The following is a 12019-nucleotide window of genomic DNA, read 5'->3' on the forward strand; positions in this document are numbered from 1 at the left end:
TTTTGAACTCACTTGTCATAGGCAGTGTTAACCCTTAACCCTAGGTTGAGGAACACACATTCAACACCAAGGTTATCCTAATGCTTATTGCAACTTCGTTTGTTGACTTGAGTAAATATTATCACAGTTTATATAGGTAATCTACCTAGCAGCTATTTCACAACTCAAACTAAAGCATAGAAAGATGGCTCAATTATTGCCATGTTCGTGAAACAGAATTGTAATCCATTTGACTGCAATGGCTCCAGGTACTGTTATAGACTATATTTATGCTATATTTAACCTATAGTTAAATATATAATATTAAACAAATTAATTATTAATTAATTATTATTATTATTAATTGGTACAATGTTTTGATTAGGGACTACTGATATATAACTATGTAACAACAACTAGTAAGATATCAGTACATTTACATTACATTTATTCATTTAGCTGACGCTTCTATCCAAAGTGACTTTGGTCACACAATTGCTATACATGTCAGAGGTCGCACGCCTCTGAAGCAACTAGAGGTTAAGTGTCTTGCTCAGGGACACAATGGTGGATGGGTCACAGTGGAGGATTGAACCCAGGTCTCTTACACCAAAGGCATGTGTCTTATCCGTTGCGCCATCACCACCCCACATAGTTGGATTCTAGGGATAAGACTGGACTGGTATTAGGACAAAAAAAAAAAAATCACACACATCAAATCCTAGATACTACTATGCTTCAAAAGATCCAACGTTTTAGATGCTCAACAGGAACACCTCAGTGAGAGCAAGGTATTAATACCTTGAGCTAAGTTAGCCGCTTGTGTTTTTCATGGTAATTACTTAAAAGTGTGTAGTGGCCTGAAGCTGCACAGAGTTATACTGCAATATTTACATTGTGCTTCTGTATGTGTACAGTTGATGTCATGGGGCAGTGCGATGTCCATTTATGTACCAGGACGTCTTTCACTGACATGCCATGTGTTGTAAATAATGTTAATTGACCTGAGCACCATCAAAACGCTGATACACTTAATTTTACATTCGTTACAATGGGAGGGCAGCTAAATCTTGCATCAAAGGAGGCATATATACTGTACAGATGTCCTTAAATAATAACATTAAAAAAGAAAATTATTACAAGAAAAGACAGATACAATAAACTGCAATAATACGGTTAGGGATTTAATATTGTTTAACTCATTTTTAATTATTATAAATGTTATAACTTCAGCATTCATGTATTCACTCCTCTCTCACATACTGGTTTGTCTGTGCATGTGTGCACACACACAAACACACACCATGAAACTTGGATAAGGGGGCCAAGCTTTAAAATCATGGGCCTCTAAGTCAACAGGTGGATGAGGATAATTGAATCAGATGTGTCTGGAGTCTGAGGCCCAGAGATCAAAGCAGTGGCAAGTCAGGCCAGAGACACACACAAGAAAATGAGAACACCATGTAGAGCCTCACAAGCTGCAGCTTGGCTGATTAAAGCAGCCTGACCTCCAGATGCAGAGCCAGTGGGCCCGGGTCTCAGCCTCGGGCACCCTCAGGAAAGCAGACTGACCTTGGGACACACACGGACGGACGGACACACACACACACACACACACACACACACACACACACACCCCCCCTAGGGACAAGATCAGTGGAAATACTCTAGCCGTGAGGCACTTACACAAGCATCATTGGCTGACTACTGCAACTGCAAGGACAATGTCATTGTCGCTCTTACCCAGAACAAAAGGTTGCGGAGGGGAGGGAGGTGTTCAGAGTTTTCAGATAAAAAGCACACAGATGCAGGACAGAAGTCAGAGGAAGAGACAATAAAAACCCCTAAAAGTGAGGCTGCCGAAAATGAAAACTAAACTTTAGCAGTGAACTTGACACCAACTGTGCCGATTACCACGTTACCATGTCAAAACCAACCCTCGCCCACCATTTTCTCCCCATGTCTTTTTCATTATGTGTCTCCTTTGAACACAAGGTGACGTATAAGAAGAAGGAGTGGATATGTAGGCTAATCACCAAAGCTGTTTTGTCTGATCTCTTGACCCTCGCTGACTGCACTTGCTTTCCCACAGCATTCCTCTGCCTGATTTGGTGCTACTTGGACGAAGCTGTGACTCCATCTTGTGGCTAAATTAGAAATAGCACAGCAATAGTGGAATGCATGGTGGCATTCGCTCAGGGCATTTTAGACTAATGAGGTTACATTATGTTAAACAACACACACATTACAGCACACCCACATCTGTGTGAAACAGAAGTAACACCTCAAAATCATCCCAACTTTGCATTTAGATCTTGAATTGGACCCAGCAGTTTCACAAGCTAGAAGAAGTCCTGCCCATCACCTGACTAATGGTGAGTGAGACAGAGATCAAACGCTGCCACATCACAGAGAGGGAGTCAGACAAGTTCCTTCCATTTAATCTTATCTAAATGAGAAAGACACATAAAAGGACTCTTGGCCGGGCTAATTTTCTCCATCAGGACGTTAGCCTGTGATCTGAGGGTCTTTCATGGTCTTATCCCAATCAGACACTATGGTACTCAGCAGTCTGCTCCCCACCCTCTACAGCAGAGGGGAGGAAGGGCTGTAGCCACCCTGTTTCAAATCACTTGCAATGTAAGCCATAGCATCTATTAGGCAAACAGATGTACGTTAAAAAAAAAAACAACTCCCTGCTAGACATGGAGTCATAAAGTCAATCAGGCCATGCTGAATTTAATTAAATGATTCAAACTGAAAAGTGAAAGTGATTTAAGTATGCTTGCATGTTACAATGTACTTCTTTTTGTCATTTTCAAGTGTTACTAACTCAAAACACAATTAAAACATGTCCCTGCTTGTAGGATGGGGGCTAGAAAAACCAAGTTAAAGTGTGACAAATATTTAAAGACAAGTGCTAATGATCATTAAGAATTAAATATTCTACAACCCCCTGTCAGTAAAATATGAATTACATATGGCAGCAGGGGGCCGGTACTCTTTCTTACACAGTGCCCTGGTGGATATTAAGCTCTCTTTACTACATTTACAGTGCTCTCTTTTTATTATGCTAATGAGCATATCAAGCCACTGAGGTCTAATTTGCCTTTCCTGAGCCATTACTAACATCCCGTTGTCAAACCCCTGAACTGCCTAGAGTCAGAGGAAATATCCCTGAGCAAACTAGGATGACTGATGATTTAGTGCGGCATGTTGAAAGAGTTTACGTGTGTGTGTGTGTGTGTGTGTGTGTGTACACGTGCATGTGTATCTGAGTAGAACAAGAGCTTCCAGACAAGTCATTACTTAAGCAGCACATTTCTAAAGCCAAAATACACATGTATGTGTCTAAATATGTGCATATTGAGGTTTTAGGCAGTTAGCTGATGCTCATACGCGTACAGAAATCAAGCAATTTAAGAAACAGTGAACAAGCTAATGAGCTACAAAGCATCTTTTTCTACTTTCCTCTCTTCTCTCTGGGGTTAGACCTCAGGTTCAACAACTGGGAAAGCGTAAAGAGGAGAATAACAAACATATATAGAGAATACGAGAGGTTCCTCATCCTCTCGTGCTGTTTTGAAGTGCATTTCTTTGAAAAGTCAGAACGGACAGCTCATACAGACTGATGCAAGAACTTGGCAATGTCCTAGGCTTTTCAGACAGTGCTGCTGAGAAAATATGATGGGTGATCAGCCACGACAGCTGTGTATCTCCAGCTTCACAGCCCGATGTTTTCAGTCTGATAAAAGACCATCAAAACAGAGTGCTTGGATAAATATCTTGTGCATTGTACATAGCATATTCTATATCTGACCAAAAGGTGTTTTTGTCAGTCTTCTCCTCTGAGAACTGAAGTCACCAGCTGGAACAAGGGAAGAGCTCTCTTTTCAATAGTTTGTGCAGGGACACAATACCATACTAGAATGCTCATATTTGACTTCTGACTGTAAAATGTGTTGCATTTCAAAAGAGAGGGGAGCCAGAACCTCTCACTGCCATTTTAATAAGCAACTATAAACTCTTCAAAGAAAAAATTTGTGGATGTTCCACTTGTATGCCAATATACTGTCCAGGGAGATCATTTCATTTGAAATTTAGTTTAAAGGACGCTCACAGAATTAGGTAATTTCTTCACCAGACAGACGCAAACGCACATATGACACGGGTCTTCTCATGGTGTGTTCGACCCGTGCTGGACCCATTCATATGAGATAGCTGTGAATTTGCATGTCAATGTTAGAAGGTACACTAGTCTGTGGTTTAGTTCAAGATCCTTCACTGATTGATTTTCCCTGAAGTGCGCAATAAAAAAAACACAATTTTAGATGTGGCTCAGGAGGTAGAGCGGGTTGCCCGTTAATCGGAAGGTCGGCAGTTCAATCCCCGGCTCCTCCAGGCTGCATGTCGAAGTGTCCTTGGGCAAGATACTGAACCCCGAATTGCCCCTGGTGGCTGTTCCACTAGTGTGTGAATGTTAGTTTCTATGAATGTGTGAATGGTGAATGCAGATGTAGTGTAAAAGTGCTTTGAGTGGTCGAAAAGACTAGAAAGGTGCTATACAAATACGGAGCATTTACATTTACAAAAAGAACCATGACTGACGATAATAAACACAAACGGAGATTCTGTTTCTGCAAAACAACACCTCAAATATGTTGGACAGTTTAATCAGGAATCATATTAACAGGCCTACTTGCATGCATTGAAATTTATTCTCATAAATAAGGTGAACAGGAGGACAAACTATATTTAAATTGATGCCATTTTCAATGCGTCAGTCGAGCAAATATGAGAGCATAGTTTCATGTATTATCACATGTTCGTTTCCTTATCGAGCCAAACGTTGTGCGCCAGCTTGTGGATGTGATGCGCTGCTTGTAAAAACATATTATGGAAAAATAACACTATTTTTAAGTCTCCATCCTTGTTTAGTGAGTGGATTGTTTGTGTAGACTAAATACATGTTAAAAAACAGGTGGAATGTATTTGGTTTACTCTCTTTTCAAACAGGGGAATCCAAATTAGTACCTGGGTCATCCTGTCTTGCGTGTGTGTGTCCCCCTCCGGTCAGTGACGTCACTACTCAAGAGGGATGCTCCTTCCTGCAGATCGGTTATAAAGGGGTGGAGCTCTGATTGCCCCTTTCCTCCAGTGCACAAGCGTTGCATGAAAGTGCGTTTTTTACCCACCAAAAAACATGCTTCAGCTTCACCAAAAGGAACGTCAGTGTCACACTGAGTTAAATCTCGTTTTGTAGCTTCTCTGTTAGGATTTGCCTCCTTTTCTTCATGTAGTCAGTATGTATAAATATTAATGAGGGGCGTTTCACTGACCATTTATAGGCAACTATGGCAGCTAAAGGAGCGATTAATTATATTAAACTTGATGCAGTACCTGCGGGATCGCTACATAGCTTTGAACACCCAAGTAAAGGTAGGCCTAATACATTATATTGAATAACATAGCAAGTTGGTAGGGAATTAAATATAAACGTGTCACTTACAATCGATGCCGTAGCGGTGAGAGTCGAGCTTTCAGTGCAACGTAAACAAACAACGCAGGTGTAAACTTTCAGACCCACCGCAACGACAGCCCTGCTACGCTTTAAAACCCATTATTTTCAGTGACTTGGTTTGTTTCTGCATCGAGCAACATGCACCGCACGCAAGCTCAGGCGCATGCCGCGGTCAAAGTAGTTGAACTGAGCAGCTTCCACTCACTGCGAATCGCTTGTCTTCTCTTGTCTGTGTTGAGAAAATGTTGCCAGGTGTAAAACACTAACTAACACATCAGGAGCTTATAGACTTTCAGGGCTATAGGCTACCAATTAACTGCATTTCAGTCAACACTGCACTCAATTTCTTTCTATAATTTTCACTAAAACATATGTATGGATCAGAGTTGATGACAGTAACAATACAGTTTACTCCCCTCCTTTATAACAATTTCCCCTGGTGGATAAAAGTTAATATTCCTCTTATATTAATAATACTTAAATATTATAGAAATATAATTGTTAATGTAATTAAATATTAAAAATCAACTTAAGTCATTACTAGTGTCGTGAAATTAATTAATGCATACTAATCATGAAACCGTGATTATTTCTCTGACAATAATTGTACCAACAAAATCTGGAATCGTTGCATCCCTATGTACGAGTGAAGAAATGTTATGTCGAACAAATACTGTTTTGATTTAACATTTAGAAAACAGCATCAAAGTTTGATAAGTTCAAAGTTTTGTAATAGTATGGGAAATAAGATGCCCATGCATAATAGTGCAGGTCAGAGTGCTGGATTTCCCCTATTTAGACCCATGTACATTGTACCATAAAATCTGGTTCCAAGTCAGTTTTTTATAACCTGCATTACTATGCACAAGTGCATAATAATGATCAAATCTATAATGTCCCGCGACCCTGTACGCAGGATAAGTGGTTAACGATGGATGGATGGATCTATAATGTCACCATGTTTATGTATGTAGGTTTTTTAAAAAGTCAGGTGATTAATTGTTATCGCCTAATTTTTTTTAGGCACAATTTTTGAAAGGTAAAGCTATATGTATTTAACTGAGGTAATGTACAGTGGAATGATACCTGTGATTAGCTGCGACAGGTGTGGAACTAGTTCTGTCTTTAATCAGACCAAAAGCCAAACTGTCATCAGTGTAGCCTCCCAGCTCTCCTGTCACCCAGTCAGGCAGACCCGCATTGCTGTGCTCCACAGACCGACCAGCCAGTGGCTCATCAAAATAGATAGACTAGAAAAGAGAATTCAAAGAAGGCAGATGAAGACAGAGTTAAATATGTATCAGTAGCCTATGCTACCCTTTGCAATGATATTTAATGAGTTGCAACTGCATCAGAATCAAGCTAGAATATTTTCTATAACTGACTTTGTGGATGTTTCCTCCAAAAAATGTCTCTTCATTTAAACTTGAATATGACAGCATTTCTGAAGTTCATTCTGCTACAAATGAATGTGCAAAAGTGGTTTGTAAGTTGTGTCACTTCTAGATGGAAATACAGCAATATTTATAATTGATGAAGCAGTCATTCTTACCATGTAGGTAGGGAGTGTCTTGAGGCTGCCAGGCTCTGGTTTGCTGGTGAAAGGCAACTCCAGGAACCCTCTTTTGAGCATGTGAAGGAGCAAACGGGCATACATGTTGCGGTTCTTATGGCCTATCAGACCTGAACCACATGTGGCCGGGTCACACAGCTTCTTTATCCATATGGCACATCGCTGGCGCTCTGATGTCAATGGAAAGAGAGGGGCAGGGGAAATATGCACCAGCTAATTCAATATATGCATGTATTATACTGTCAGTTAATGTATTGGAGTTGTCTAATTACATTAATTTGCTTAGCGTAGTATGAGAAAAGGACAAAACAGAGGCTAATTAAGTTGACTACATCAGTGATGCTTCATGTGTTTAGTGAGGATGGAATGAAATCTCACCTGTCTTGTTGGGGTGTCGAAGAACATACGGCTTCATGTCCAGTAGAAGACGGTCAAACTCAGTGTCCAGCCTATCCCATGAGTCCTCGTGTTTGCTCATGGTGACAGTTAAGTTAATAAGAAATAACGTCAAGTTACTATTGGCTTCGTCGTTTATGTTAGCTAGCTACAAAAGGCGATTATATTAGAGTAGAGGTCTACTTAAATATGAACTTATGGTAACGTCGTGTCACGTAATGTTAGCATGACGACTAACCACTTCGTAACTATAACGAGCAGTGTTTACAAACTAACGTTAGCTAGCTAACCTACATGCTTGAAGGACTGATATATTAGCAAACGAGCTAAAGCAGACCGGTAAAACACTCGCTGGGCGTTGTTTTTTGTTACAGACTTCCGAGATCAAACCAACGGCACGTTAAACGAGGCACATTGTTGATGAAAATGTCGGAAAAGGAATAAAAGGCGACTTACAGTGAGCACTGATTGCACCGCTCAAAATGGTTCAAAACTTAAGCGTCCTCTCTCTACGCCATATCCGTTTTCCGTGGAGACGCAGCGTCTCCCTGTTGCCATAGAAACTGCACATCACTGTCCCCCAAGCATTAGAGTTATTTTGAAAACCGTTTGTTTTTAAGGCAAGATATTTAATTATGCTATATAACTACACTGCGTTTTATTCCCAGCTGTACAATATTAATTTGTGCTTTTAAAATAAACATTAAATGTTGACCAGTAAGGTGAAATATTTGAGACAGTGCCCAGAACCGATAATATGACCACTTTGTTTTGCGGTATTTCGACCGGTTTCTCTGATGCCTGGCTTGATTCTGTTTAGTGGATAGCTTTGTTTCTAATCATTATTTATAGAAGAAATTATTGAGAACAGGTCGTGCAGTAGTCAAACAAACATAGGGAATGCTCTGGACTATAGTTTCTGCAGCAAGTCCGTTGGTGCTCTATTGGGAGTGATTTACAGTGGAAAAGGCATAGCCTACAAGGCTATTCTTAACAAATATGCTTTCTGTATTCTTAAAAAGGTAAAAGAAGTGTTCTTTAAGATATTGCATCAAATTTACCCCACCAAATAATTGTTGCAAAGATATAAACTTAACATTGATTATAACTTTGATTCATGCAAATTGGAAAGGGAAGCTATAGGCCTATTTCATCTATATATATATATATATATATAAAACCTAATGTAGGCTATTTGATGTCTGTTTTGTAGGCTAGGCTACTCCATTATTATTACCTATTGTGCAGCTGCTCATAGCCTACTAAAGTTCCACATTCACAAACTGAAATGGACTGGATCCATACCCTGCATCAATTGGTTTCTTGAAATACTACTGCCCCTCAATAGAACAATTTAAAAAATACTGTCAGAAATAGGGGTACAGTAGTAGTCCATTTCTGTCCCCCAAGGTACAATCTACACTAACGTACCCCATTGGGCTTATTATTGGACCTCAAGGTACATATATGTACCTTTTTGAGAGTCAAAAAGGAACATATGTGTGTGTCCAAGTGTGTGCCAAGGGTACAAAAGCTGTACCCTCAGGGTACAGCCCCAGTGACAAGCCATTGTACCCCTAAAGGTACAATTATGTACTTTATTTTCTGAGAGTGTATAGGCTAAAGACCTAGGCTAAATAAAAAGCGATAAAAAGCTCCAATAGGCTATTCTAGAAGAACGGGATTTAATTTGAGCTTCTAGCAATGTAGCCTAGGATGTAGCGATGAATTGTATGCTTTGCATTTTTGTTGTTGTAATGAACTCTGCATCAATAAAAGTTTAGTAAAGAAGAAAAAACTGTAGTTTATTTTAAGTCCACAAGATGGCGTTCAACGCCTTCTCTTTGTGGGATGGTGAGCAAGGGATGGAGGGGCATGTCTACTTGGTTCATTCATCATTAAAACTCAAATTTAATTTTAAATTCTGCATACAACCCCTAACATAGCCCGCACTAGTAGCCTACTAGTGGGCAAATCTTCCATGTGCTTAGGTGCCCCTCCAAAAAACACTTCTGATAAACTCTAGTGTTTAATTGTGAACTGAAAGTGGAGTGAAATATTCCAGCAGCACGTGAAGGCAGACCCCGCCGACGTCACTTTGAATGAAAAAGAAGCGCTCAGCTGTAGTGCGGGCAGAGGGGAGGCGTGCGGTGTGTCAGGAGCGCCCTGGCAGAAACAGCGTTACTTGTCAAGAGCTGTGAAGACACAAGGACCTCACAGAAACTGGTCGGGACAACACGAAGTTGTGGTTGTGTAGGGTTTTTTGTTTTGGTTCCCCCATTATGGCTGACCATCTTCTACATTATAGTGACTCAGCTGGGGTCGGGAATCGATTCGCCCGCAAAGGTGCTTTGCGGCAGAAAAATGTGCATGAAGTGAAGAACCACAAATTTACTGCGAGATTTTTCAAGCAGCCGACGTTTTGCAGCCATTGTACAGACTTCATATGGTGAGTCTCACTCCATGCACACTTGTCTTTTGAACAGCTCATGCTGCCTGTCCAGTCAGTTTTGGCAGGATTATTTCTCATATTTGCAAAACAGCAGCTATTCGCCATGCTTTGGGTCTTCAGTAACCAAAGTTTGTTCTAATGGCTTAGATGTAATCGAGGTTTTGTGTCCCTCAGTGCGTTCCATAGGTTTACTTGCAAATTAGTAACATTAACCAGTCTACAAAAGTTATATACACACCTTTTATATTGCTGCAAGGCAGAATAAAGCATCTCTATTTGTAACACTTGTGTTTTTGTTGCAGGGGATTTGGGAAACAAGGATTTCAATGCCAAGGTAAACCAATTGCATGCATGTGTGTATGTAGCGGAGATTCCAGTGTACTAGAACACCACATTCCCTGTAGATAGCCAAGCTCCATACTTCACATTGAAAGCAGAGAAGTTGAGCACTTGTTATTTTGTTTATACATTGCCATTTGTTATTCTTACTCAAGCTAAGCCTCCATTTATGCATTTTGCAAATTATGTTTTAAATGGTTCCATGAGCAAAGACTATGACATTGCAAATGTAGTTGTACAAATGAAAAGCTTCAGTTGGAAAACATTTTATTTTGACTTTTCAGTGGACGTCATTCTACAAGGAAAAAAATATAAAGCAGGTAAATGTGTGCAGGACAGTTTATTTGAATTGCAAGATATTAAAGTGAAACATTTAGCTGCAGCTTTGACAGAATATCCATGTTTGTCATCTCTTGACTCTGGAAGACAAACCTTATTGATTAGGAGTCATTTCTGTAAAAGAACATATGTTCAAATCAAGTATACATTTAAAGATCCCTTGCTCGGCCATACCCTCCTGCTGTGTTTGAGATGGTGCCATAACGTTGAGAAGGCTCAGTATTCTGTGAGGGATGTGGAAACACATCCTCATAGACAAGTTGGGGAATGTTACTCGAGTCACCTCCAGCTGCACTAGAGCCAGTGTTCAAGTCAATCACAGCCTAGCCACCGCTGACTGGCTCATGCTGCCAAGACTTAAAACTAGGAGACTGTGCGGCTTGAGGGGTAGGGATGGGGCAGGCTCGTGGTAGGCTGGCTCATAGTTGAAAGCTGCGCCATCTGCAGACACAACACTGTGTGGTATTGGAGGTTGGACAGGGGCTGGCTGACAATTTGCTGGATGACTCTGCAAAGAGTGGCAAGGTCAATGCTTTATCTTCTCCAACACACATGTTACGTGAGTCAGGCCCATATGGATGCCCATACCCTGTAAAGTTAACAAGATGAAACAAGGTGTGTCTGGAGGCCTAAGAGGTGGTCATTAAGAAGAAAGTCATTACCTTTCATAGTTGGTAAACCAGTACTGCCATTAAATCGCAAGAGACAAATACAGGAAACCCTGTACAAGAGGCCAGTAGAAGACAGGCATCTGATTGAAGTTTCTCTGTTAAAGGTAACTCAAACAAATAAAGTGCTCAGAAACTCACAACATGAATCAAATGTACACCCCCACCCCCCCTGTGGCAGGTGGACAACGCCACCCATTGTTTCAGTGTGTCACTCATGTAAGCATCCTAAATGTGTGCTTTATACTAAAATATTTTCTGATTTTGTTTATCTAAACACCTTTCTTTGAGCACATTTCTTAAGCATTTCTTAACAGTCAAAAGGCCATTGTAGATTTTCACTTTCACTTTCAGCTTCTGCATGGAGTCAGGGTGCCACATGTGCACTGAAATCAACACCCTTTTGCTGGCATCGTGGCCAGTGTAGCATTTCTCTCTAGACATATGATACTGTGTCAGCTAAAGGGGAGAATGGAAAGGGAAAGGTTGAGAAGCGAGCGAGACAAAGATGAAAACAGGAAGAGTTATAAGTATTACTGAGGTCAGATTAAGGTTAGATCACCTGTGAGGCACTTACAGGTGCTGGTCATATAATTAGAATATCATCAAAAAGTTGATTTATTTCAGTAATTCCATTCAAAAAGTGAAACTTGGATATTCATTCATTACACACAGACTGATATTTCAAATGTTTATTTCATTTAATTGTGATGATTAAAACTGACAACTAATGAAAATCCCAAATTCAGTAT

At 40.3% G+C, this 12019-nt stretch overlaps 2 protein-coding genes across 10 annotated transcripts in view; one reads left to right on the forward strand and one right to left on the reverse strand.

The window, feature by feature from the left end:
- Nucleotides 1–7998, reverse strand: part of cep112 (centrosomal protein 112) — a 104315-nt gene extending 96317 nt beyond the window's left edge. For 4 of the 7 annotated variants that reach the window (XR_006823365.1, XR_006823374.1, XM_046041316.1 and 1 more), the window contains exons 1-3: nt 7452–7997; nt 7053–7243; nt 6587–6750 (exon numbers count right to left, since the gene is read on the reverse strand). Coding sequence is in view for 3 of the 7 variants with exons in the window: in XM_046041316.1 (XP_045897272.1) it covers nt 6587–6750; nt 7053–7243; nt 7452–7551 (455 nt within the window). In the remaining 4 variants the exon portion in view is untranslated. Of the gene's footprint in view, nt 1–6586; nt 6751–7052; nt 7244–7451 lie in introns of all 7 variants that reach the window. The other 3 variants (XR_006823370.1, XR_006823367.1, XM_046041304.1) reach the window with 2 other exon arrangements.
- Nucleotides 7999–9629: 1631 nt separating this feature from the next.
- The window catches only part of prkcab (protein kinase C, alpha, b), a 110469-nt gene continuing 108079 nt past the window's right edge, over nt 9630–12019 (forward strand). For 2 of the 3 annotated variants that reach the window (XM_046041882.1, XM_046041887.1), the window contains exons 1-2: nt 9630–9918; nt 10224–10255. In XM_046041882.1, the coding sequence (XP_045897838.1) occupies nt 9752–9918; nt 10224–10255 (199 nt within the window). In that variant the 5' untranslated portion in view covers nt 9630–9751. The remainder of the gene's footprint in view (nt 9919–10223; nt 10256–12019) is intronic. The other variant, XM_046041898.1, reaches the window with a different exon arrangement.

This window comes from Micropterus dolomieu, linkage group LG02 (assembly GCF_021292245.1).
Source record: "Micropterus dolomieu isolate WLL.071019.BEF.003 ecotype Adirondacks linkage group LG02, ASM2129224v1, whole genome shotgun sequence".
Taxonomy (NCBI): domain Eukaryota; kingdom Metazoa; phylum Chordata; class Actinopteri; order Centrarchiformes; family Centrarchidae; genus Micropterus; species Micropterus dolomieu.